The sequence below is a fragment of the Haliaeetus albicilla genome, chromosome 27 (genome assembly GCF_947461875.1).
Source record: "Haliaeetus albicilla chromosome 27, bHalAlb1.1, whole genome shotgun sequence".
NCBI lineage: Eukaryota > Metazoa > Chordata > Aves > Accipitriformes > Accipitridae > Haliaeetus > Haliaeetus albicilla.
The window spans coordinates 3396975-3423074 of NC_091509.1; the positions used below are offsets into that span (position 1 = coordinate 3396975).

General features: G+C 45.8%; 1 protein-coding gene and 1 non-coding gene across 2 annotated transcripts; both read left to right on the plus strand.

Annotated features, from left to right (window-relative positions):
* Positions 1–2177: 2177 nt before the first annotated feature.
* HSPA9 (heat shock protein family A (Hsp70) member 9) lies at positions 2178–24650 on the plus strand. Its single transcript, XM_069772841.1, has 17 exons — positions 2178–2357; positions 3525–3583; positions 5015–5102; positions 5216–5397; positions 5935–6059; positions 7642–7715; positions 7801–7907; positions 8722–8884; positions 9566–9658; positions 11352–11561; positions 14026–14253; positions 15071–15175; positions 16255–16372; positions 18715–18809; positions 21086–21178; positions 22891–23031; positions 23866–24650. The coding sequence occupies exons 1-17, from the start codon at positions 2277–2279 to the stop codon at positions 23923–23925; spliced, it is 2022 nt and encodes a 673-aa protein (XP_069628942.1). The 5' UTR covers positions 2178–2276; the 3' UTR covers positions 23926–24650.
* On the plus strand, positions 14505–14575 carry LOC138682420 (small nucleolar RNA SNORD63). Its single transcript, XR_011322520.1, has one exon. It is a non-coding gene; the product is annotated as a small nucleolar RNA SNORD63 (small nucleolar RNA).
* Positions 24651–26100: the final 1450 nt, after the last annotated feature.

Sequence of the window (26100 nt, forward strand, 5' to 3'; positions counted from 1 at the left end):
GCTGCAGATTGTCCGAGAAAATCCTATCGCCTTGCCCTGCAGTCCCCTCCCTGTCAGCCCCTCGCAGTTTTTCCTCTTTCCCTAGGAAGGCTCAAGGGCAGGGAAGTGCAGGCCCAGGACCGATCCTGCCTGATGCAAAGCATCCTCTGGGTCACTTGAAGGCAGCAAGCTGGAAGGTCTGGATCTCTTGAATGGGATGCTCAGTATGTCAACCCACTGCCTGAGCACCAAGGGGTATGGCTGTGCATTTTGCCAGTGCTACTGGCTGCACAGCACGACTTGGGGAGCAGAGAAGATGAGCATCTCACATTTCAGGAGTGGAGACTGAACTTGCCTGCTGGCCTTGCCCCAGGGGGTTCTGAGGGCCCTCGCTGCCTGGAATTTGCTGTGCCTGGAAGGCGGACACACAGGCACTGACACCTAAAGTCAGCCAGACCCCAAGGTGCTGTGCCCAAGGCTGCTGCAGGTCATATGTCTCCTTACAAGCAGCCAGAGGGGGGATTTTGTGACCTTCAGAGCGGGAGCATTTCCTCTTTCTCTTGTTTTTACCACCTCTGCAGACTGCTGAAACAGATTCGCCTGTTGCTTTGTCAGTAGCTGTCTGAGCAGCTCCTGTCATGGCCCAGGGTGAAGGGCTTGTTTGCTGCAGGATGGGACAGCCTGCCTTCCTTATCTTGGAGATGAAAGGAGAGCGGGGAGGAGTAGCGCAGACAGAGCTCCTGGAGAGCTGCTTCTAAGTGCGTTAGTGTTTTAATTGCAGCCTTGCCGATACTTGGGAGTTGTCAGTGATGTGAATTAAGCTGTCATTCTCCCAGGCTTATGATTCAGAAGAACAGCCTGAAAGCAGCGCTAGTACGGCTGGCTGCTGCCCCTTTCTGGCGATGGGAGAGGGTGACATTCGTACGTACCCTCCTACCTTGCTGGATTAGAGCTGGCCCATCCCAGGACTCCGTGTTTACATAAGCAAAGATGCCTGAGGGATGAAGTCAGGCTTTTGTGACCAATGCAGAAACAATCTGACTGAAGGGTTCTCATGGGTGTACGCTAATCCTGGCTCAGTTATATTGGCTGGTATTTACTGGGCCTCAGCGGTGGTTCCTGACCCTACAGAATTAACCTGCTCAGGCAGCAACAAGGAGACACAGCCATACCCTGCCTGCCCTGCCTTTCCCTGCTGCCTAAGCCACAGGCAGATCCCACACCCACAGTGTTGGTGGGGAAAAGGAGCCACGGCCCAGGCTGCCTCCTCCGGAGAGCCGGTGCTGGGTGAAACAGCGAGCTTCCACGTGCAATCGAGGAGTCCCTGGCAAACTAGAAGGCAGCCTTTTGTGAAGCAGAGAGCCAGTCTGAGCACGTGTTGGTGGAGCACCAGTGCTGGGTCGCACGCTTTTGGTCTTCAGACGTGTTTAGCTGAACGTGCCTTTGAGAAAAGGGCATAAACCCGGCATGACTGGGGAAGAAACGAGGACGCAGCGCGGTGTGAGAGGCCTGCTATGTGCCAAACCCATGCAGCCTTGCTTCCGGTTGCGCCTCCAGCATTCCTGGGAGCTGTGCGCAGGCCCGGGCCCTGCACCGGCAGGCCCGGGGAAACGGAGCTCACTCCCGCCTAGCAGGACAAGACCTCAGGGTAGGCCCTGTCCCAGGTTCCGGGCCCCGGAGCACGTTTCAGCCGAAGCAGCAGGCCCGGCCCGCTCACAGCCCCGGGACCGACCGCGGCCTGCCCCGGCCCTTCCCACAGCCTCCCCGCAGCGCCCACTACCGCGCATGCGCGCAGCCCTCGGCGCGGCCACAGTAGGATGGCACCGCCCGCCCTCTCCCCGCGCATGCGCCGGGGAGGCGGGGTGGCAGAGGCAGCAGCGCATGCGCGCCGGCCACCCTGACGCAAGGCGCTGCAATCGCCGTGCGCTTTATCCTGTCCGACCTTGAGTGCGCGGGCCGCCCGCAGGACCCGGGCTGTCCCGGCCGTGCCGGTGGGCAGCGGACCGCTCCGGCGCCCTTGTCTCGCCCCAGTCCGCGCCGGCCGGGGTAGCGACCTCCCTCACGCACTCAGGAAGGCAGCGCGCAGCCGCGCCCCGGGTGCTGGTGGCCGAGCGGAGCCCCGAGAGTGCGCGGAAGGATCAGGCGATCCTCGGAACAGCCCGCGCCGGGGGTCCTGCGACGCGATTCCCCCCCCCCCCCCCGCGCCCCACGTGGGTGGAGGTTTCCAGAAGAGCCGCGGCACCGCACGTCCCCTCGTTCCCTCGCGCCGGCCCGGCCCGGTCCGCCACCGCCCCGCCATGCTCAGCGCCAGCCGCGCCGCCGCGCGCCTCCCTCTGCTCCTGCCGCGCGGCGCCCCCGCGCCCCCCGGGCCCGCCCAGGTGCGCGCGCGGGTCGGCGGCGCTGAGGGGACGGGCGGGACGGAGGGGACGGGTCGGCGGCCCTGAGGGGACGGAGGGACGGGGGAGGTCCGGAGGGGACGGGTCGGCGGCGCTGAGGGGGACGGGGGAGGCCGGAGGGGCACGGCGGGGGCTGTCGGTGTGAGAGGCCCGGCCCCGGGCCGCGGTCCGGCCCGCTGGGCTGTCTCGAGTTCTGGGTGGGTTTTATTGCAGCGGGGTGTTAACCGGGGGGCAGCAGCAGGCGGTGGGTGAGGAGGGGATAGCGTGTTCCACACGGCTGGGTCTGTTTTCGAGGAGTTTTATCGTAATGGGGCTCGATTCCTCACACACACCCACCCCGTGTGAAAGCTGACAGCGGAGGTCAGGCTGGGAAAGGCAGGTGAAGGCCATTTGTGGACGGGCACCGACACCAAATCCTGCAGCTACCTGCGCTGGACGTGCTTGCCGCTCTGTCCTGGGCCAAGACAGAGCAGGTCTCGTTTTCGGACATGGTGCTTGCTTGCTCTGACTGGGCCCTTGTGGCCTTACCCACTCACAGAGTGTGACTAGGCCAAGTGTCTTGAAGAATTAGCAAAATATTTATGTCTTGGTGTGGTCCCTTTTGCGTTAAGATTAAAAAACTCATTCTCAAACCAGAAAAAGGGATAGTGCTTTCAGAGTTCTCCAAAATATTGATTTGTACGTGGAAAGTCGTGGCCGCTGCAAGAAAACTTAAGAGTTGCTGCGAAATCTCGACTGCAGATTCTTCAAGGGATGTTGTAGGTCATTTGTTGCTGACCACACATAAAGCTTTGAGAAATGGGGTTAATGTTTATCTGCTGCTGTTCATTGAAAGCTGAAGGTTCAGAGTTAATTTACTGAAATGTCTTTTGCTTGGTAGCATATTTGTAGGCTATTTTGTGTGAGTGAAATAGCTCAGTTCTGGTAATACAAAGCAGGGTTATGCCAGGTGAGTGAGCGTAGTAATTGGGTTTTTTATTGCAACCTGAATATTTCTCAAATTATTTCTTAATTTGCGCTTAAGTTTTAAAAAGAAAATGTTGTAGTAGGACTGTGTCACTTCAGAAGTTGTCTACCTTTGAAAGTCTTGGCTTGAAGATTATTTAATGTTTAAAACTAAATTTTCATTAGAACGTCTTTATTTTATAGACATTCTGGAATGGCCTCAGTCAAAACGTTCTCAGAGCAGCATCCAGCAGAAAATATGCGTAAGTGTTTCCTTGTTTTTTCATGTTTGGCTGTTTGATATTTATATTTACTCTTCTCCTGATACCAGAACTGATTATTGGAGTCAAGAGATGGAGTAATGGAGCAAAACCAGTAAGATAAAACTAGAACCTATGCATATCAGTTTTTCTAAGGCTGTTTCTTTATCTCTCGTTTTTATTCCAAGGGGAACTTTAAGAATTGTTCTTCCTCCCTTTTCCCACCACCAGCAGCATCCACAAAATGTGGATTGTTGAGATTTGTTTGATTAAGAGAAAACCAAACAAACAACACAAAACCAACCAAACAAACAAGAATACCCCAAACGTTGGTGGAACAACTTGTTTTAGACTGGCATGAAATGAGGGTAATGAGTGGCTCCATTTCACTACAGATAAAATTTATTTCAAACAGCTTGTGCATTTTATTCACTTGTTTTTCTTGTTGCAAGGTAATGGGAAAAGAGTAGCAGTTAGTTGTGTAACTTAGTCAGATGTTTTGTGGCTGATGCTGATTCAGGACACAGAATGGGAAATGTGTTTGTGTTGGGAAAACTGCCCAGTTCTGGTTAGTACAGAGAAAAAACGAGCAATTGCACATTTTCAAGATCGCTGCTTTATGTTACCTGAGCTGGAGTAAGAGCGACTTGGCATCTTGGGGAGTGAGAAGGTGATATCCTCCTGGTAATAAACGTGTTCCTGCTCTGCCTTCAGTATGCTTTCTTCATCCCAGGACATGGCCTTGTTTATAAGGCAAAACTATGATTCAGGAGTTCTCTCCAGCTTTGAAAGGGGTAGTACACACTTCCTAGAAAGAAGGAGGAGATTCAAATTTGTCTTGTATAAGGACCACTCCCATTTTCAGAATTAAATTAGTTTGTTGCTCCTCAGGATCAAAAAGATGGTTATCTTTGGCTCTGGCTCAGAGAAACCTATGTATGGGTTAGTAATTTGTTGTCTTTGTGTATTCTTATCTTCATGCTAAGAGGTGATAAATAAACCAATACAATTTATTATTAGCGTTTTGACTCCAGGTGGATGTTTTCAGCATGTTCTAACATCAGAAGTAACCCAAAACAAGTCCGGGAAACTTCATGTGTGTAGGGGCGAAATTAGTTATGGCTTTGTTTTATGTCAAAATCTTAAGGGATGTGGAGAGTATATGTTATACAGATTATTCTGGTGAAGAGTAGTGTTTTATATGTTTAAATAAACAAGCAGGGATTTAGCTATAAGTGTTCTGATTGAATACAGAGGCACAAGGTTAAATTCCTGTATGGGGCAGAGAACAGCTTAGGTCAGAATACAACATGTATTCCACATCTGGTGGAAGAAATCACATTGTCCTGTCTTCAGGATAGAAAGCTTTTTTGATATCTAGTTAGTTATTTTCCTTTAGTAGTAATTTTATTTTTCCTATGATATTCTTTACAGCTCAGAAGCAATTAAAGGTGCTGTTATTGGAATTGATTTGGGTACAACAAACTCCTGTGTGGCAGTTATGGAAGGAAAGCAAGCAAAAGTAAGTAAAAAATGAACACCAGCTTGCAGTAACGGTATTAGAAGTTGAATGTCCAAATTAGCATTTTCAGAGGCAATGTTTTTTGATGGCATCCTGTTACATTTTTTATATAGGTGCTGGAAAACTCCGAAGGTGCCAGGACAACACCTTCAGTTGTTGCATTTACGGCCGACGGCGAACGCTTGGTTGGAATGCCAGCAAAGCGGCAGGCAGTAACTAACCCACACAACACCTTCTATGCTACCAAGCGTCTCATCGGGCGGCGCTTTGATGACTCTGAAGTGAAGAAGGATATGTAAGTGAGGGTGGAGAGCAATGCCATTTCCAGCAGAAATGCATAAAATACAATGGTGTATAACACGACCTGTTTTAAAATATAACCCGCTTTTGGGTGAAATAGTTATGCATTCATGTCTCAAAGGTTCATTGCTTATGTTGTGAGGGCCAAGCTGCATTTTGCTATGTTAGTTACTGATCTTTTTAGGGTTTTCGGAGAAGTCTAAGGTCTACCATTTAGTCTCTCTTCCCCCACAGCCTTGCTGATGCTGTGCAAAATGGTCAGCATCTACCAAAAAAGACTTCTGTCATTCTTGAGGCGTTTACAATCAAAGCTGTATGATCATACCTAAGGCTTGTGATTAAATGGTGTAGCTGATTAAAAGCAGTAGTAGTATATTGGTACTTTTGGGACTCCCTGGATCTGAGGCTACTCTTGGCAAGTTCAGTATTCTTTGTCTAGAACTTGTACATGTTCATCTGCTGATACTAATTGTAGGGGGTTTGTGCTGTATGCTGATACGGAAATCGAGTGTGGAATTCTTCTGTTTTTTAGTAAGAACGTTCCATTTAAAATTGTCCGTGCCTCCAACGGTGATGCCTGGGTAGAGGCTCATGGGAAACTCTATTCTCCAAGCCAGATCGGTGCCTTCGTATTGATGAAGATGAAGGAAACTGCAGGTTGGTACAGTTTGGTCTTTGCCATCTGTGCACACAAGTGTGACCTTGGTACTGGGCCATGGTAAAGGGAAGTGGCTGCAGCCATACAGATACTTTTTTGGCATGGGAATCCTTATACAGCAGGCCCTTATATGGGGCGGATCGTGGAAGGGTACAGTGATGGGCTGTTACAAAGCCTCAAGGAAGATCCCTGCCTACCTCAGTCTGGGATTTTTGGCAAGATGTTTGTGCTTTACTTAAAACATATTCTTACCAAAATTGAATACCAATTGAGTTGATACTCAATTTGAATTGAATTGAATGCACACTTACTCAGAAGGGGGAGCTCCTTTTCCTTGTAAACTGCAGTCCTTGTGCCTCCCAGGCTGCAGCTGAGCATGGGCTGTGGCAGCCAGAGTTCTGAGTGGCTTTGTTCTTATCCAACTACAAGATATGTAGCAGGAAAGGGAGTGTTCAAGGGACCCAATTATTGGCCTGAATTAATAGCTTCTTAGCCAATGGCGAGTTTGAATCTTCACTAGCAGAGAATATCTGTTGGCCTGGAGATTTTTTTGTCTCGTTTTGAATTCCTAATGTAGTTTCTGGGGAAACTGAGTAAAATACACAGCAGTAATAGTCATTAGCTGCCTTCTGCAGTCTCAATTGGTAAATGTGTATACAGTGATAGGTGTTTGGAGGGCAGGACTAAAGTTTGTTACTGAAGCTTCATCCAAAGATGATATTTTTTTCAGTATTAGGTCCTGGATGCTTGCTAAAGCTCCACCCAAGAGTAAAATATGAGTATGTGGTATGTGAGCATCTAGATGTGATGAATCTGGCTTACCCTGAGGATGGTGTTCCTCTGCCTTAAGCAGGGGTCTGCTTCCTGTAGGTTTGTTGGCTTTTGGCCTGGATGCTACATGAATTGAACTATGGAATGATCTGGCTTTGCAAGCAACGCAGAATAATGCAGTATGTAAGGTCTGTGTGGGGCTAATGCATAGGTGTAAATCCTGTCTGGATTCTCACTGCATCATGCACATTCTTATTTTTCAGCAGGTCTGAATCTGCGTTTGATGACATCCTTCTCTCTTTTTTGAGAGAAGTTTGTGGCCTTAAGTTAGGGCGTAATACATATTTTTCCTGACTTGCTATCTCAAACGCCTGTAAAGTTAGTATATATACATTATTTGTACCATATAAAGATTACCTACAGCAGACTCTATGAAGAGGACAAAAATAAGTAAGTTTTAAGTGCATCACATGTTGAACACGCCAAAGAAATGGAAAATAACTTCACACTCACACACTAAAAAGACAAGCTCTCAGGTGAATTCTCAGACTCACTAGTGGCTTCCAGTTACTGATTGAATTGCAGAGGTGCTTTGCTGTTCCGTCAGAAATCCACAAACTATTCCATGTTATGTGGAAGGACTTGATTTCTGCACAGCTCCCTCTACATTTTCCCAGAAAGCAGCAGGTTCTTGAGCAGCAAGCCTGTCTTCCATTCTTAGTTCAGGAAAATGATTTCAAACTACATGGTAATAATATTGTTACTCATCTTATAAATATAACTTTCTGTTTTGTCTCCTTTTTCCTCCAGAAAATTACCTGGGACATTCAGCAAAGAATGCTGTGATCACAGTCCCTGCTTACTTCAATGATTCTCAGAGACAGGTATTCATCAAACTGTAAGATTTTGGGGGCTTATAAATTGCATTGTTTCTCTCAGTACTTAGCACTCTTACTCTTTTTTCCTCAGGCTACGAAAGATGCTGGGCAGATTGCTGGCTTGAATGTTTTGAGGGTGATTAATGAACCAACAGCAGCTGCACTTGCCTATGGTCTGGACAAGTCTGAAGACAAAGTGTAAGTGCCTGTTCAAAACACCTACCCTCTCTTAAATAAGCATGCTGTAATTTGCTTTGTAAATGCCTCTTCTGCTTTCTGTTTTTTAAAATCATTGGTTGGGATTCTGCCAAAGTAGACTCACAGCCTTGAGTCAGTGCTATGTAATGTCACCTCTGTTCTATGCCAACCATACTTGTTAAAGGAAGTGAGTTCATAACTTGCAGCTATAACTTAATTTAATTGACACTCAGCTTTGATAATTATGTTGCCTACTGGTAGCAGTGATAGCTGTGGCTAAGGACAACTGGGTGAGAGGCTGTCACCATTGGTGCTAAAGTGTAGCATGAGAGATGTGCTGAGGTTTGGTGCCTGCTATCCACAACTTGCATCATTTTCCCTGACTGCATTCAGCCACTGTTAAGGGTGGTTATATAAATGCAAGTTTTTTGTTACAGATTTTGTATTTCTGATGTGGATTATAGTGCTGCAAAAGCCTCACATTTTGAAAAACATATTTCATAATGGTACTGGTGTCCCTGCCCTTGTCATTGGATGCTAGTGTGTCTTTTTTTGACAGAGGAACTGCCCTCTCTGAAATAATGGATGAGGTTAAGCATCATGCAGCACATCTTTCAGAGAAGACTTCCACATGGACTCGAGTGCTCAAGGAATGCATATACTGTATAATTTGTTTACTGCTGTCTTTAGAGAGGCTTTTAACTTTTGTCAACAAGCAACATGAATTCTGCATACTTCATCTCCTAAGGAGAGTGATTTTTGAGCCACACAGCTTTGTCTAGAAAGTAATGTTTTTCTGCATCTGTTCTTGCAGTATTGCAGTCTACGATTTGGGTGGTGGCACTTTTGATATTTCCATTTTGGAAATCCAGAAGGGAGTCTTTGAGGTGAAGTCTACCAATGGTGACACTTTCTTAGGTGGAGAAGATTTTGACCAGGCTTTGCTACAGTATATTGTTAAAGAGTTCAAGAGAGAGGTAAGGTATCTCATCAGAATTTAACGTTGTGTTACATTGTTTTTCAACCTCAATTAACTTCTATAGAAGAACAGGAATTATTTTTAAATTATTAGGACTTGGTTTGTAATCTATGGCACAGTTGAAATTTAATAGTATTAGACACCTGTTAGCCTGGCTTCCAGTTCTTACACTTGTTTTCTTGAGGTGGAATATTCCTCCCCTGAAAGACATAGAATGGCAGGACTTCTGCCTTTTTTTCATCTAGTGTAGCAGGACTGTCCTATACACTATCCTATATTCTGCTTACTTTTAATAATAAAAATCTGTGGTCCAATTGACTGTGTCAGCACAGATGCATACAGTACAGGGTTGGCTGCAGGAAACTGCAATGTAATTCCAACTCCTTTGCCAATCCAGTTTTGCCTTCATATTCTGTGATGCAGCAGCTTTTCCAAGCTTTAATTGGTTACTTACTGTATAATCACTATCAGAGCAGAGTGGGCTAGCAGATGTTTTTGAAATGGTAAATATATTTGCCAGAAGTGAGAGAGATCAGCGAAAGTGCACATATTGGGCTGTACTTCTACAAACATCTTCACAGTCAAGAGTGATAGGAAGGTGAACTGCAATGAAGAAAACTTCTCCATGACTCCTGTGCAAAAGCTGAGAGTCTGTTAACCCATATTGTTTGTTGCTTAGATGGGTGTTGACCTGACGAAAGACAACATGGCCCTTCAAAGGGTGAGAGAAGCGTCAGAGAAAGCAAAGTGTGAGCTTTCATCATCTGTGCAGGTAGGTGGCTGGGTTCAAAGCAGTCTGGTGAAACATTTTGATACACTGAGTTTTGCATTATTTTGGTTTACAAAGCTCTATGAAATTGCTTTTTTCTTGTGGCACAACAAGCTTCTGTGCAAACAAATAGCATCGCTTTAACAGAAAGTCCTTTAGCAGGGTAGACTGTTTAGGAGCCCAGTTAGTTGTTGGAAGCCAAGGATGTTAGCGGGTGCTGGGTTTTGCCTTTCTTCTGGCACCATGTTTTCTCATCTTGCAGGGAACGTGACCTTGTTCCCAACTTACTATGTATTTGAGAAGTATGATGGGCGTCAGGGAATTTAGCTGCAGCGAGTACTGCTGAGTTACTGGAAGCCCTTGCAACTTTGTGCAGGCAGTTTCAAAATCTTGGTGCTACTCATTCCACTGAAACAGCTAATTTGTCTAATAACAAGAAATCATTTCCATAAGGAACCTTTACATATTTCCCTATAGAAGTGTTGTCTAGACAATGGGCAACATATAACCCCTTTTTTCCACTGCTTTGTATATTAATGCATTCAAGCATGTCCTTTATTCACTACTGAATAAGGAGCTGGAGAAGCAGCAAGTTGGGGGTGTAATAGTCTTGCCTAAGTGAAATTAAGGTCAATTATATAGTAATTGAAATGGGGGCACTGCCAGTTTCTAGGTTCTGAATAAACATATTTTTTTTGATGGTGGTCTTTTTGTTGGCCAGTGGGGAGCTCATAGCAAGGAGTTTAGGCCAGTCACAATGGATGCATAGTTCTGCCAGAGACATAGCAGGCTCTGTTTTACTAGCTCAAGAGTTGGCAAATACAGCCTGTTCATACCAGGAAAAACTGAATTCCTTAACTCTTTAGCAGTGAAGGGAAAAGAGCTTGCTTTTGGCCCTATTTTACCCTAATATTTTTGACCATGCTATTTATAAAGTGAATGCGCACTTCTAGTCAGTAACATGGGGTTAATTCTTGTTGTGTAAACTTAATCTCTAGAGCTTAAAGCATTAATGTTTTTAATGCTTTGCTTTGTAGTATCTTTTGATGTCAGCATGACTCAGCACTTGAACAAGATGGTTTCAGTATAAGGTTTGCTTTAAAAATCCAGCATGTGAGTTTGTAAGATGATTCACAAATAGCCATGAAAAGGGGGGATTATGGTCCCTGGCACTGATGAATTTTGTGTGAAATGGCAATGGACTGGCTGTCAAACATGAGTTGTTCGCATTTAGAAAACAGTCATGAGTCACTTCCTTCAAGTAGCTTACCTTACATGAAATGTTAGTCATTTGGCAAAATCTTTTGGAACTCTGAAGATGGGCTTTCTTCTGTGTTGTGCCAGAGGAAGAGGATTAAGGTTGTCACTTCTAATGTTTCAGCTCTTATCTCCTGGCTGTGATAGAAATTAAATTGTTTTTCTTAACAATAAAAGGCCTCAGAATAACACAATATTAAAATTGGAACTTAACAGCTGTAACCATGAGATGTATAACAAAGTAATTTTTCTATCTGTTTCTGAAATGTCAAACATATAGGTATGCCTTTTGCCACTTAAAGACTGGGCTGCAGGGTGAGCGGGCACATAGACGCTTCAGTATGGGCAGAATAGAACCTGTAACTTGATCTAAAACCTGTATGTAGCTGCCTTATTTTCCATTGCTGTTTTTCACTTCATGTCTGATTCTGTGCTGCAGACTGATATTAACTTGCCATACCTTACTATGGATGCCTCTGGACCAAAGCACTTGAACATGAAGCTGAGTCGCTCACAATTTGAGGGCATTGTAGCTGATCTGATCAAAAGGACGGTAGCACCATGCCAGAAAGCCATGCAGGATGCTGAAGTCAGCAAGAGTGACATTGGTGAAGTCATCCTCGTCGGTGGCATGACCAGAATGCCAAAGGTATGAGATAAGTTGCTGTTACAGGCAAAGCTGGCACAGCTACCCAGTGCTTTCTGTTAAGGGTGATCTGTAACAGAAAAGTTGGGAATCTGATAACTTCAGAGCTCCAGCAGCTGAAGGCCCCCAGGAGCAGAGCAGACATGCTAAGTAGTCACAGGAAAGCAGTGGCAAGGGACTCTCCCATCCTGTTTAATTAACTCAGCTTGGATCTGGGGGCTGTAGCTGAGTTGCACTTTACAAAGACAAGTGGGAGGTATCAGGATTTGAAAATTGAAGTTGGCCTTCTGATGTGGGCCAAACATAATCAGCATTGTTCAGATACACAGGGTGTTTTCTCTTGTTGTGGACTTCAGCATGTGAAAAAGGTACATTTCAATGATGACAACCTGTCAAGTCATCTTTGCCTTGCAGTGGGTATCTTCCCCGTGTAGAGCACTTACAGTTAGCTGTGAAGAAACTGCACAAGCAAAATGGCTCTGTTGCCTGCTGGTAGCATGTATTTGGCTGCCTGTTTGAGGCTGGGTGTTGTTGAGCATATTTAACTGGCTGTTCCAAACACTCGTTACCTAATACCTGGCTCTTGTATTCTGTGGTGGTAAGCACCAACAGGTAACTTAGAAGCTTGCTCTGCTGACATGCACAGTCTTGCAGATAAGGTGCTGTCTGCTGGTGATTTACTGTTCTTGTTCATAGCAGTGCAGAGTTCTGCTTAGCTCCCCTGAAGTCAGAGCTGAACATGTATGAACACTGCTCTCTTCAAGGGTACAGCTTGTCCTTTTCTACAGAGATCATCAAAATCTCATTCCACAGGGATCAGTCAGGCTTGGACTATTTGTTTGCTGTTAAGATTTGTGATTTGCACATCCTTTCTAGGATAGTAGGTGTGTACACAGTCCTGCTTGGGATTGATTTGGGGTTTGGTGGTGGGTTTTTTCTGCCCTGTGTTAAATGAGCCTGGTGGCTGGAGGTGGTATTAGTGAGTGCAGAAGGTCACCCAGGCAGGGGAACCAGAGCAACAAGATAAACAGAAGCTGCTGCTCTGGCCAAAGCTCAAGTGGAGTAACTGTGCTATACCTTCCCAAAGTCCCTGCTGTTCCAGCTGGATAAAGGAAAAACTGTGTGGTTAGCTAGGTATAAAGTGATGAAAAACACTTCTAGAAGTAGTGAATCCCTTCCTGAAACATTATATATCCTTTGCGAGTTGAAGACAGTACTTAAATATTGATTTTAATTTTTTATTGTCATTTTTACTTTTTTACCCCCTATTTATAACCCCCAGCATCTGTGGCTTTTGAGTTTACATAATGCTTTCCTGAGTGCCTGTAGCTACAGCTCTGGCTCCGAGATCAGCGCCGGCATGTTGCACACAGAGCCTTCTCTCATGTACGTTGTTGTGTTTGCTTCACCCTGCTAGGAGGGGATGTGCCTTCTTTGGAGCACTCACGTGGCCAGTGCTCCAGGAAATGTACAGTGGGTGGTTAGAAATAATGTTTCTTTTGTACTGTAAAATATGCCTCCAGAGGGGGAAGACTTGCATTTAATTATATGCTCATACATAAAGTGTCTTCCTCTGTAATGAACGCTCCCGGCAGATGTCTCTTGGCTTCAGTGCAGAGGAGTTGGACATTTGCTTACAGCACAGTTTTCCAGGCACATCATGTTCACCTGTGCCGATGTGTGCCTAACAAGCTGCAAGCAGGAACCAAGTCCTACACCCTTCTCTTGTAAGGTAGAGGAGTGGACTACTGAGCTGTGCTCTGGTGCTGACACCTTGCTGCATTCCTGTGTGGATACTTTAGCAGTAAATCTGTTGCAATCATGAGCACGTCCTTCTGAAAGGGCAGAGCAGTGAAAAGCTAGTAACACAGCTCAGGCTGTCTGCTGACATAGCAAATCTATTTCTCTGCTGAAACAGCCCGTTAAATAAAGAGTTTGAAAATCCTGTACTTCACACAATTTCCTTTTTTTGTTTCCTTTATTACACACAAACAAGATGAACTGTCCTTCTGCTCTGGATTTTTTTTTTACCTTCCCTGTGCCCTGCCTCCACAGCTGTACCGTCCTTGACAGCTGTGTTCTGCCCAGTGTTGGCTTGTACAAGTTCCCGGGGAGCAGTCCTTGACTCTTGCTTGATAAGCATGGAGTGATCTCTTCTGAACGTGGCTGGGCTACATGAAAGGACTGATGTAGGTTGACTTGCAGCTGGCAAACTTGATTGCAAGAAGGTCTCCAGAGAAGAGGTTGTCTAGACTGAAAGGAGTGCATTTAATAGGGCGTGTGGAAGATGGGGAATTAGGGAGCAGTCACAAGCCTGAAGCTTAGTATTTCTATCATGCCACAGGGTTACATGGTAGCAGGAGCATAAGGATACAAACCTTTAGCCAAGGCTGGCACCTTCTTGTGGCCACAGCACTGGGCGGTAATGGCTCACTCTGCATATGAGCTGTGCTTTCTCTTCATTCAGGTGCAGCAGACTGTACAGGATTTGTTTGGCCGTGCTCCTAGCAAAGCAGTTAATCCTGACGAAGCCGTTGCTATTGGTGCAGCTATTCAAGGTGGCGTGTTAGCTGGTGACGTTACTGATGTGCTGCTGCTGGATGTAACTCCCCTCTCCTTGGGGATTGAGACACTGGGAGGTGTCTTCACAAAACTCATCAACAGGAATACTACCATACCAACTAAGAAGAGCCAGGTACAAATTGACTCTAGATGGGTGGGTTTTTGATGGTGGTCTCAAACACCCAGTGAAGGCTACCCAAAGCATACCAGTAGATAGTCTTGTCTCCTCTCATCTGGCAAGAAGCAGCAGCATAGAATCGGGTTTAATGTCAGCCACTGAGTACCTCTGTTGATTATTAGTGTGCCCAAGAGGGGAGGTAAGTTGAGTTAATGTGTGCCAAGATACCCCAGGATGTTTGTGGCCTGGTCAGAATTGCAGTGTGTATGCCATGATGTTAACCGTCAACACATCATTCTGAAGAAGAATTGTGTGGACACTTTCTGTAACTGAGCAACACACACATTTGAGACCACCTTGGTCTGCATGCCTCAGAAGGTATTATTTTTTTCCTGTGTTGTAAGGCCCTAGTAGACTTGGCTGTGACCCTTTCTTTCATTTTGCCTTGTCTGGGTCTGCTAGTGTGTGCTCTTACTGATAACGCTTGTTCTGTCTGGGGCATGGGGTTGGGGCAGAAGCCCTGCTGCTTCAGGAGGAAATGTTCCCGTAATGTGGCTGGCTGCCACTGGAGCCTGCTGCTGGCACAGCATTGCCAGTTTTCATGTGCTCAGGTGCATTTAGGACAAGATGCCAGGGAGCTTGGCTATTGCTAGTCTTGGTACCTTGGTGTTTGTCAGAGGAACAGGGGAACAACAAGCATTTAATGATTCTTTATCTCTTTGAAGTAGCTTCTCGTTATTCCTTTCCTTGTTGTTTAGTCAGCTTGTAACTTCATCAGTTCATGTGTTGTAATTTAGTAGCTATCCAGTAATTTCTTGTTCCTTTTCCACAGGTGTTTTCTACAGCTGCTGATGGGCAAACTCAAGTGGAGATAAAAGTATGCCAGGGAGAGAGAGAGATGGCTAGTGACAATAAACTGCTTGGCCAGTTCACATTGGTATGTTGGCTACTCAGTGTTGATGACCTTAGACTTGACTTTCCTTGAGAAGTTCAAAGCCTTCTCCATTTCAGTTGACCCCTGAAGGCAGTGCTGTGGCAGGGTCATCTTACAGAAGACATTGACCCTATTTGTAGTAAAAAAGCAGTCTCTAAAGGCACAGCCTGATTCTGGGACAGCTTTTCAGTGGCAGGGGAGCAACTAGCATTTAAGATGGAACTCAAAGTTTCTAAGAAGTCTTACGTGGCTCAGGGGCTACTGCAGCTTTAGGGCCTGGTCACCTAAAAGGGCTCTCTACTTCTGGGCACAAAGAGCTAAAAGAGCTCTGTAGTACTAGGCCTGTGCAGCAGATAACCTGAATCATGGCCTTTCCTCTGGTGTTGCAAAGACAAGACTTGGAGCAGGCTCCATGATACCTGCAGTCCTATGATAACCCATTTCTAGCCTAGTACTGCTTTTCTGTGAACGCCTGTGGAACTGCCCTGCTTACTGGAGAACAGATGTGCTCCAGGGATTCACGTGCACAGTATGTGGCTGCCTGACCAGCTCCCTATGCAGAATTGGTTTGGTCAGTGTTGGCAAAGTTTGGCACTGTTACAACTGTTTGTCCAAACTTGCTGTTGCTAGGAGGAGCCCTGCAGAAAGGAAGGGCTTTGCCTTTTTTTTGTACTTTTGAAGGAAGCTGTACTGCCTGTTGCTCTTTTAAAATGGTAGCCTCAGAGGTAGTCAGTGAAGTCTAGTTATGTCCAGAACTGAGGAAACAGAGCATCCTGCCATGTCCATGGAAAAGGGGCTTGTTTAGCAATAAAGCAGAACCTGTGTCACCTTGAAACCTTGGGACTACCTCTCATGGTTTCTGAGCACTTGTCCTGGGTAGAAATCTCTATCGTGTTAAATCTGTCAAGATACTACTAATTCACCACATGCTGCCAACAGGTATGTAGAGTAGTCTGCTCTGAGGGTTAGTTAATAGTTGGTTCAACTGACAGATCACCAAGATAATGTGCCCAACACTGGAGCCTTGTACCCTGAGCTCATGTCTGTGTGGGAGCTAATGGCTAAGTACTTCTCGTTCTCAGGTTGGGATTCCTCCAGCGCCGCGTGGAGTGCCCCAGATTGAGGTCACTTTTGATATTGATGCTAATGGTATTGTTCATGTGTCAGCGAAGGATAAAGGCACCGGACGTGAACAGCAAAGTAAGTGCTTTGGGATCCTGCCTAGGGACAAGGAGAAAAGGTGTGGAGCAGCAATGGTGCCATAGCACACTGAGCACTGAGGGTAACACTAGGTGACTCCAGAGGTAATGGAGTGCTGCCATGATGGGCAGGGGTGGGGTCTGTGCAGCATGTTACTTGATTAAGGGTAAGGGTGACACAAGCAATCTGTTGCCAGGGCAGCATAGATGCAGTTGACATAATCTTAGCCTAAGTGCCCCCTCTGGAAAGGAGGGCAAAGGGTTACTGCAAAATGAGGTAGGGAAAGGGAGAAGTGACAACTGACCTGTAGTTTAATTTTAAAGAAGTAAAGCTTCTGTAAACACGTAGCACTCTGTTGCCCAATCTGTTAGCCTGCTGACAGAGATTGCCACCAATAGATGCTCTGTGCCTGGACTTTAGGCAGAGATGAAGCATCTGCCTATACCAAGGTCAAGGAAGTCCTCACTGGCAGGGTTTTACCACCTTCCAAGTCATTTTGCACTGTGTGATGGTCCTTTCTTGGTCTTGCCCTCTGCTGTGATCACTATAGCAATGTTTCAGCAGTGCACGGCTTCTTGTGGTTTCCTGTATGTATCAGCTGTGCCTCAGTCCCCAGAGAGGTGGTGGGCATACAGGTTGGCTAACTGAAGGCTCACAAGTGTTTGTGGAGCATTGCTCCTGACGCTTTAGAGGGGTGTCCTGTGTCCCTGAGAAGTAGTTGACGTTCTGCCCTACTTTACCCTGAAGGGACAGAAATTGGGGTGTGGGAATCCGGCACCCTGTGTGACTTGTTTTGAGCTGCACACCTGGGCATGGCATTCCTTTGGGAATGCCCTCTGCTAACACAGGAAGAGATTGCTGTCTGTTTGAGGCTGCCTGCATGAAGGTGACAGCTTTTAAGGGAGAAATCAAATCAGGAAGATCTCTATTGAATCTGAGGCATGTCACATACAGCTGAACAGATCAGCCCTGTCCTGAGGCCCTGTTTTCTTTCTAATTACTCCATTACAAAGGTCTTGAAATTCAGGTATTTTGAAGCAGCAGGTATTTTGCCTAACCACCTTGCATATTTTCATCCATTTAGGCTGGAAGCATCTCTAAATGGCAGGAGGCTTGGGGACTTCAAGCTGTCAGTATATTTTGCTCCGTAGTGCAATGAAATGTCAGGCCCAGTGTTCTGGGGTAATTAACGACATGGTTGACATTTTCAAAAGCTCTGTTGTGGGCTCAGAAAATTAATTTGAAGCATTTGTAGATTCCCCTGATACAAAATAGATCTCTTTTGTGCCTCTAACTGGGAAGCCTCTATACTGCCCTTCAGTTGTTTCTTGGAGGCAACCACGTGAGCAATCAAATGCATGCTCCACTTAAGTATTGTTAACTCCGTATTGGCAACTTGGAGGTATATGCTGGTCTTCACCATACTCCTTGGCTTTTAGCATAAATTTATTTCCAAAAACACTGCTTGTTACTTTGATTTCCTTGTAGATTTTCCATGTGTGGCAGCCTTCTAGCTCTGAGTAAATGTCTCCTGATAACAGGCAACCAGAATTTTTCAGCTGCCTATATGTATGCAAATATGGTCCTAATTATAAAGCTGAACTACTCATACCATGCCTGCATTCAAAGGACACGTGTGTCTGTTTAGAGTTTTGTATTGTACTATGGACAAATACTGTGTAGAAAACTTACTTCTAATGAGGATCCTAGTATATCTTTTTTTTTTTTTTTAACTTTGCAATATCCAGGATCTTGGTCCTCTCTTTCCCAATGAAGTTCTGCATTACTGCAGAACTTAGCTTACATGTAGGCTACGTTTTTTGGCACAAATGGAGAAAAATAGGGGACCTTTAGGACCCCACCTGTAGAATCATGTCATGTTGTCTTCTCCAGCCTGGGCTGCTTTCCAACAGTGAAAGGAATCTCTGCCCCGATAAAATGATTCCTTCTGTTTTGGTGGGGTTTTTTGGTTGATTTTTGTTGTTGTTGTGTTTTTCAGTTTGTGTTTTTAACCTGCTGGAATGCCCCTTTGGTTTGGGGGCTTTGTGTCCTCCATTTCCAGGAGGAGTAACTGAAGAACGGTCAAAGTGACTTGCAGATCAGTGGTCAGGAAGTGTCTGGCAGAGCTGGGGAGCTCATAGATCTAAGATATCAGGCTTTTATTTTGCCAGCAGCATCACTGCCTCTTCAAAGATGGGCTGCCTTTGTACTGCCCCACGGGGTCCTCACAGGTGCAGAGTCCCTGAGCAAGGCTGCTGCTGTTGAGAGGGTTTGGGAAATAATACTCTTCTCTCCTCAAAGATGAGAGAACATTCATTATTAATGTTTATTCTCTAATGCAGTTGTTATCCAGTCTTCTGGCGGCCTTAGCAAAGATGAAATTGAGAACATGGTGAAGAATGCAGAGAAATATGCAGAGGAAGACAGGCGAAGAAAGGTAATGTGATCATTATGGTATCTTGCAGCCAGTAGTGTACCTGCTGGTTATTGCCGTCCTGTGCTATTAAGTGTGCCCACCTTTGAAGGAAATGTAGGCTCTGGTCTGATTAGTCTTGAACTGTTTGCAGTTACCCGAATATCTGCTTGCTTCCTTATATTCAGTTTATGCTCCAGAGTTGCAAGAAGGTGTATGCAGAGACATTTGGATTTTGGGTTTGGGTTGGGTAACTTGCCCTGTGCGACTAGCATTTTCATTCCTCCCTGAAGAATTCCTGGGACATGGAGGCAGCAGTAAACAAACTCACCTGCATGTTGTGACAAACAGCTTTGCAACTCTAGTAATGCTTTTTGTCATCAATGCCCTTTACTGTCCACCTGCCTGTTATCTTGGCTGTGTATTTGAAGCTAGCCTACTACAGCTGGGTTCTTGCAGTGATGTTCCATTTAAATGGAGGCAGTATGGGGATATTTAAGCTACTTTCTCTGAGTTTATTTTAAAGCTTAACTTACAGAACCTGCCAAGTAAAGTTGCACCTCAGCCTCCTCCTTCATAAGTGGGAAGTTGCTTTCCGTAGTGCTTAAAATCTCACTGTGGCATCTTGAATGCTAAATTCATCTGAGTGCAGTATTTGCCCTCGGAGCAGGTGAAGACATCAGGAGGTGTTTGAAAGCCTCACTGACTTTGTCAAGAGAAGGTGGACACTTGCCATGGTTGAGTGACTGAACCTGTGATATAAATAGGATTAATGGTTGGAACTATTTGGTTTAATGAAGGTAGTACTAATAAATTACACTACTAAATATAGAGCATTGATTTTTAAGCAGGCACAACGGAGGCCTACTCTGGGATATGGCACCAGCATGTGTTTAGTGATTGTTGAAAGGGGCACACTGAATTGATCCACTTTGTGTTCTCCTAGTCAGTAGAAACCTGTCTCAGGTGTTCAGGCAGTGCTGTAAATCTCACCCTCCATAGTGAAGGGATTAGAAGAGGACTGAAGGGGAGAATGCATGGAATAAATCACGTGAAGAGCATTGCCTTGCCTCAGAACATCTAAAGCCACAAAGCATTGTCTCATTAGCATTTGTAGGTTAGATGGAGAACCTTTAAAGACCTTGGTCTGAAAGTCCCACTGTTTAAATAACTGCATGTTTGCCATGAAGCGTAGGTGGTGGCCTAGCATTTGAAGAGGCTGCGCTGAAAACGTTTCTGTAGCCTTACTTCAACTTTGTGTCTTAAACTGCTGAATAAGTGCTTCCCTGTTGTAGTCCTGAAGTGAGACTCATCTCTGTCCAGTGACCTATCAGGTGAAGGTGATTAGGTTATTTCCTTAACTAACACTTCTCTTTACTTGACTTGCGTAACTGTAATTGTCGAAAATCTCTCGTTACACCTTTCTGATCATGGTTTTACTGCCATGGAAGTATCATGAATGCATAAACAGAGTTATCACTGTGCTGGACTCAGCATCCTGCTGTAAATTTTGACATCCCACAAAGAGTTGAAGACATAGTGTAGAACAAAATTATTTTTCACCTGCTTTCCCCTGTAAGTGGTTAGTTTCCTGAGAACATTATCTCACCCTTGTTCAGGTAGACTCTTCTTTCAGATGGAGACTGGGTGTCCCAGAGGCTGTTGCTGGTGGAATAGTTGATATTGACACTGGGACTGAATTTTGTCTCAGCAAGACTGTTGCTTCTTTGTACTAGAGCCTACCCTGTGCCCTGTTGGTTGTCTTTGCAAGAGTAACATTAGGAACTGGTCTTTCTTACCTAGCACAGTGGGGTTTTTTCCACTGCTGAAATGTTACAAGCATTTGTAATAAGGAGACATGAGTAAAACAACTCAGCATTTTAGTAGTGTCTAGTGCCCTTGTTGCTGAAGAAGCTCAAGAATATTTTCCAAAAGGTCTGTTGCTTTCCTGAGGAGCAGAGCAGAGAGAGCTGTGCTGTCTCTGCAGTTGCTGGCTTTTTCAGTGTGCCAACAGTCATGGTGCATTAGTTGCTTCTGCTTCCAGGGAAGTGAGTTTGAGTGTGAAAGCGTGAGAACTGACTTGCATAGACTGCCCGTTTGGGCTTTCTGGTGCCAGAACACATCTAGAAATGGTTTGCTTGCATTTCTTCTTGCCCCTTTGCCATTAAGAAGGACACTGTGTGGGAACTAGAATGGAATTTGGCAGTTTGGGGAAAGAAATGTCACCTGCTAGATCATACGTACACAACTTGTATCGCCAGTGACATATGCAGCAGGCCCTTACAAGCTCTTTTACCCAGGAACGTGTGGAAGCTGTAAACATGGCCGAAGGCATCATCCATGATACAGAGTCTAAGATGGAGGAGTTCAAGGATCAGCTGCCAGCAGATGAGGTAGGTAGTTTCTGATTCCGTAACAGTAAAGGAGGTAAGATTCCTTACTAAATCTTTGCTCAAATTCTCACTTAACTCACAGCTGGCTTTGGCCAGTGGTACCAACTCTGTGCATATTTCCATGCTGTGTAAAGATGGCACAGTCATTGACTTCTGGTTTTTGCACTTGATGAGTGGGGTGAGCATGGCTGGTAGGAGGATGTAAGGACATACTTAGAAGAACATGGTTTGGATAATAGCAAATATCCTATTTCAAAGTGAGAGTTCAGTGTCACTGAAGATCTGAGAGCCTGGGAAGCTGTTAATGAAAGGTTCCGGCAGGAGTTTGTCCTTGACTTGGTGTTGCAGTGATTTGATAAGAACTGTACTGTGGCCTGTGTGAGAGGAGAATTTTGCTCAAAAGCTAGAGATTATGAACAGTGCCTACCAGTGTGTTAGCAGAGGGACAAAGGCAAAGCTGCTGTGTGGTCCCAGCACCCAAGAACTTGGAGGCAATGAAAATTACTGTATCCGCTTAACTCCAATTTTTCTTCTGTCTTTGGAGTGAAGTGGATATTTAGTATCAAAAGAGTGCTTTTCACACCACTCTTAACAGTTTAAACTCTTGACAGTTTAATTTCTGCATTATGAATTTCAAAAGCCAAGTTTAAAACAGATTGCACAATCTTCAAGTTAACAACTCTCAGAAGCAGAATAAAAGGGCTCCTAGGGACTCTGTGAGGCGTTTGAGAGAACAAGATTATAGTTTATTGGTAGGTAGCCTCTGATGAGTTTAAATGTTGTTTTTGAGCCCAGCTCCTCTCTCTAGGATGGATATTGGCTGACTCTGAATTTATGATCACTGGAGTTTTCTCTCACAGGAGCACAAGAGCCTCAATCCCTGTTCCCTGCAGGGACTGTTCTCTGTAACATTTTTTGGGGGGAATACCAAGGGAAAGTGGGTAGTAGTGCTTGGAAGAAGCCTTGTGCTGTCTGGGTGGAGATGGTGGCCTGACATAGAAGGCATCGATCACCTTCCCCTTCCTGCGGGTCTGAATGAGAACTCTGCCCACGTTTTGACTGCAAACACTGCTGAGCAAGCACTGCCTGCACAGCTGTCCCCCAGTAACCTTGCTTCTCCAGGCCTGCCTCTCCAGCAGCATGCCAGTCTGACAGAGAAATGCCAGACTGTGTGGAGGGTTTGACAGATGGCTACAGGGGCTGGGATGAGACCATATTGCTTTGGTTTGCCTCTCTGCTCCTTCTCCCACGTGCAACAAAGGGATTAAACAGGGTGGTGAACAGCCTTACATGTTGGCTTTCTGACAGTGCCTTAAATATAGATGAAAACCAGCTTTCTCTTCCCTTTACCCTGGCTCCTGGGGTGACTGACTCACTGGTGAGGTGTGCCAGGGAGAGCAGCTCTCATCCTTGGCAGGCTGTTCAGTCTCTGCAGGGCTTTCTGTCCTTGGCGCCTCTGCTGAGACTGCAAACAAGGGGACCGATTAATGCCAACTGTGGCACATTTAGTGAAGTGGACAGGTGCCCATTGGGAACTGAGCACAGTCCTAGTCCCTGCAGACGTTATGGCTCAGTTTGAGACTTAACTTCATGCCTTCTGGAAAAAAAGCAGTAATTTTGCTGTGGCCAGGAGGTGGGTTAAAGGACAGGAATGAGATTCTTAGTGAACAAAGTGCAGGATTTCATCATGTTTGTTTGTGACTTAATTGCAGTGCAACAAATTGAAGGAAGAAATTGCTAAAATGAGGGAACTTCTGGCTCGTAAAGATACTGAAACAGGAGAGAACATCAGGCAGGCAGCAACCAGCCTGCAGCAGGCTTCCCTGAAGCTCTTTGAAATGGCATACAAGAAGGTAGGTTCATGGTCACTTCCATTTTATAGCTGTCAGATGGGGAGGGGTGGGTCGGGGCACCAAACATTTAAGTGAGATCTGTGCTTGTAGTTAATGCTGAGTCTCAGTGCAGCTCCCTTGCAGTAAGGTGACACTTGCTGAAGGGGCAGCTGTAGAAAGTCAGGAGGAGTTGAAGGCCTGAAGTCTTGGCCATCCTGCCGTAGGTGGCCTGCCTCCCAGGCAATGTTACATTTCTGAACAGTGTTGTATGGAAAAGTACTGGAAACTCCTAACAGGGAGCATCAAGAAGAGCATGGACAGGGCTTTCCCCTAGGTGTGCAGAGTGCCTAAAGAAGTAAAGTAACATCTGGACTTATTTTAAGGATGATTGTAAAACAGGCTGCCTGTTCAGTCTGCCTAAAATTACAGTAGTAAGGCCATCAGGATTTTCTTCTCAATCTCCTTCTCAGTGAAAGGCCCACCTATTCAAGCCCTGGCAGATGCGTACTTCACCAGGATGGAAGTGGCACACTCTGCCCAGGTGACCTTGGTGGGGCTAATCTGTCCTTACTGTGGAAAGCTGCTTTTCTAATGTCAAACTGAAAACATTCAGTGCTGCAATGCAAGCTTGTTGCATCCACTGGGCAAGTGTAAATAATGGGAAGATAATTTCTTCCCTCATAGTAGCAGTCATGCAGAGATGAATATTGTTTCCATTCTCCAGTGGACAATTACCCTTTTCACTGAAGGAAGGGTTTCTTCAGTCTAGAACTAACCTAAGCAGCTAGCTAGGAAAAAGATGTCTAGGAGAAGCATTTTGTGGTTACTACAACTAATAAGCCAACTCTCTCACAGATGGCCTCCGAACGAGAGGGTTCTGGAAGTCCGGGGGATCAGAAGGAAGAGAAGCAATAAGAAGTCTCTGTCTTGCCTTGACTAGCGTATGAAGAGGAGGGCGATTTTCTTGGCGCTTGGGAGAGAAGGGACCTTCCTGAGCAGCAATGGGCAGAATTCAGACTTACTGTGTTTTGGCAGTATTCTATATATAAAATTCTTTAATGTATAAACTTAGTGATGTGTCTGCTAGATAAATTGTCACTTGATGAAAGTTAATTCATGCCAGATGAAGTTCTAAGTGTTTGGCCCCGTGGTATTCAACTGAGGCACCTGGGGATTCGCTGATCATTTATCTCTGATACTTGACACAATGGTGTACTAAATCTGATATCAAAGTTTGGAAACCATGTCACTAAATTGAAGGGTGGAGATGGAAGTCCTGCTGGAACTGGGAGGAGAGTAACATCTGTATGGACCCTCCTTGTGGATGTGAGTAGTTGCGAGCAGGTTATAAGGCCTGCAAGCAGCAGTGACAAGGCTGGTTACATTGCTAGAGAGTATTCGGATCTGCAGCTAGATTAGTACCCTTCTTCTGAAGGAGAAGGGTGACTTCAAATTTAGCTGTAACATTATTTCTTACGAAAGAGGCTATGTGGAAGTTAAATTCTTTGCTTGTCTGAGCCTTCTGCTCCATCCTGTGTCTGTTCTCTGCTTATGGTAAAACAATTTCCTTGATAATAAAACTGTTATTGGATCCATTCTGGATTTTTTTTAAATAAAAGCAGAAAAGTATCCAACATGGAGTTCTTGGTATCCTGGCCTTTGATGGAGAACATGAGCATGTTAACTGCCTGTGAGAGCTCCTGAGGGGGAACAGTCAGCCAGCTGTATGTAGTGGCAGCAGCTTTCTGGAATTTGTGCTTCATTCATGTGCAAAAAGAAGGTATCTGGTGTCAGATTAGGGTCCATCCTTTCGGAGAGTATCGCTGCTGCACTTGCATGAGGTGCCTGGAAGTCCTGCTGTGACCTGCAGTAGCAGTGGGACTTCACCTCCAGGCACTTCATGCTTGGGCTCAACCTTATGAAACAGACTGCAGACTCGGAGCAGCAGTTGCCCACTGTTGCTTCTAGCAACCAGCTCTTCCAAGGAGGTGCAATCTCCTTGCCGCAATATATTTCTCTTTCTCCTTTTTCCCCTTCTGTTACTCTGTGTGTGTAATCGACTGGAAAGAAAATGCAAAGTTTACAGCTGTGTTGTCCTGATGGCTCAGACATTTAGGAGGGAGGAGAGGATTCTTTTTTCTGGCACTCTAGGCAGTTTCCTCAGTAAGAGAAGCTATTAGGGAAGGCTGCAAGTCCTGATTCTGCAAACTTTAAGTTATGGACTGGAAGGGACCAAGACTGCTTCAGACACTTGACCTCTCCCCAGCAGTCCTACCAAGGACTGTGAGCAGCTTCACTTTTGAGTAAATCAGCCTAGCCCATTGAAGTGGACAGAGGGAGGGGGAAAAAACTAGGGAGTGACCTAACTGTAAAGTGAGAGGGAGCTTGAACCGTTTGGGCCTGGGCGTACAAGAAGGTGAGGAAGGGGCCTGGTGCAGCCATAGGAGAAGATGAGCGGCAATGCCCTAGGTGCCCAGCCTGCAGCATGCTTGGTGTGCCATGGGGAGGGAGGCAGGCATGCGGGGGGTCTTAACAGCAATTTGGAGTGTTAAGCTGCCTGACTTCAGGTGGAGGGAGGAGTTCCAACCCAAAATTCGGTGCTTGGCTTTCACCAGGGGAGTTAGTGGGGTCTAGGGATCCTAACTGTTACAGGGAGGATAGCAGAGTATGGTGCAGCATGCCAGCCTGTGGGGCTTTTGTCTGGCTGGTTTTGTGAACATAGAGGTCTTCCACAGATGTTGAGTGACACAAACAAATTGACTGTGTGTGGGTCTGGGTCCTGGTTGGTTGGTTTGTTTGTTTTTTGACTGGCAGGGCTTTATTTGTCACAGGCAGGTAATGACAGGCTGAGGTGTGCCTAGATCATGGGACCAGCATGGTTTCCTGGAAGTTTTGAGGAACGTGTGGCTAAGGATGTGCATGTTCACAGCAACTGCTGCTCCCAAGAGCTGTTTGTGCCACCTAGGCGTGCAACTCTGTGTGTGTCTTATGTGTGAAGCGACGTGCTTCATTCTGTTGCAGTGTAACCCTGCTTCTGTTCTGTATGTGGGGTTTGGTAATGGCGGGGAGCACCTGGCTGTGCACCTCCTA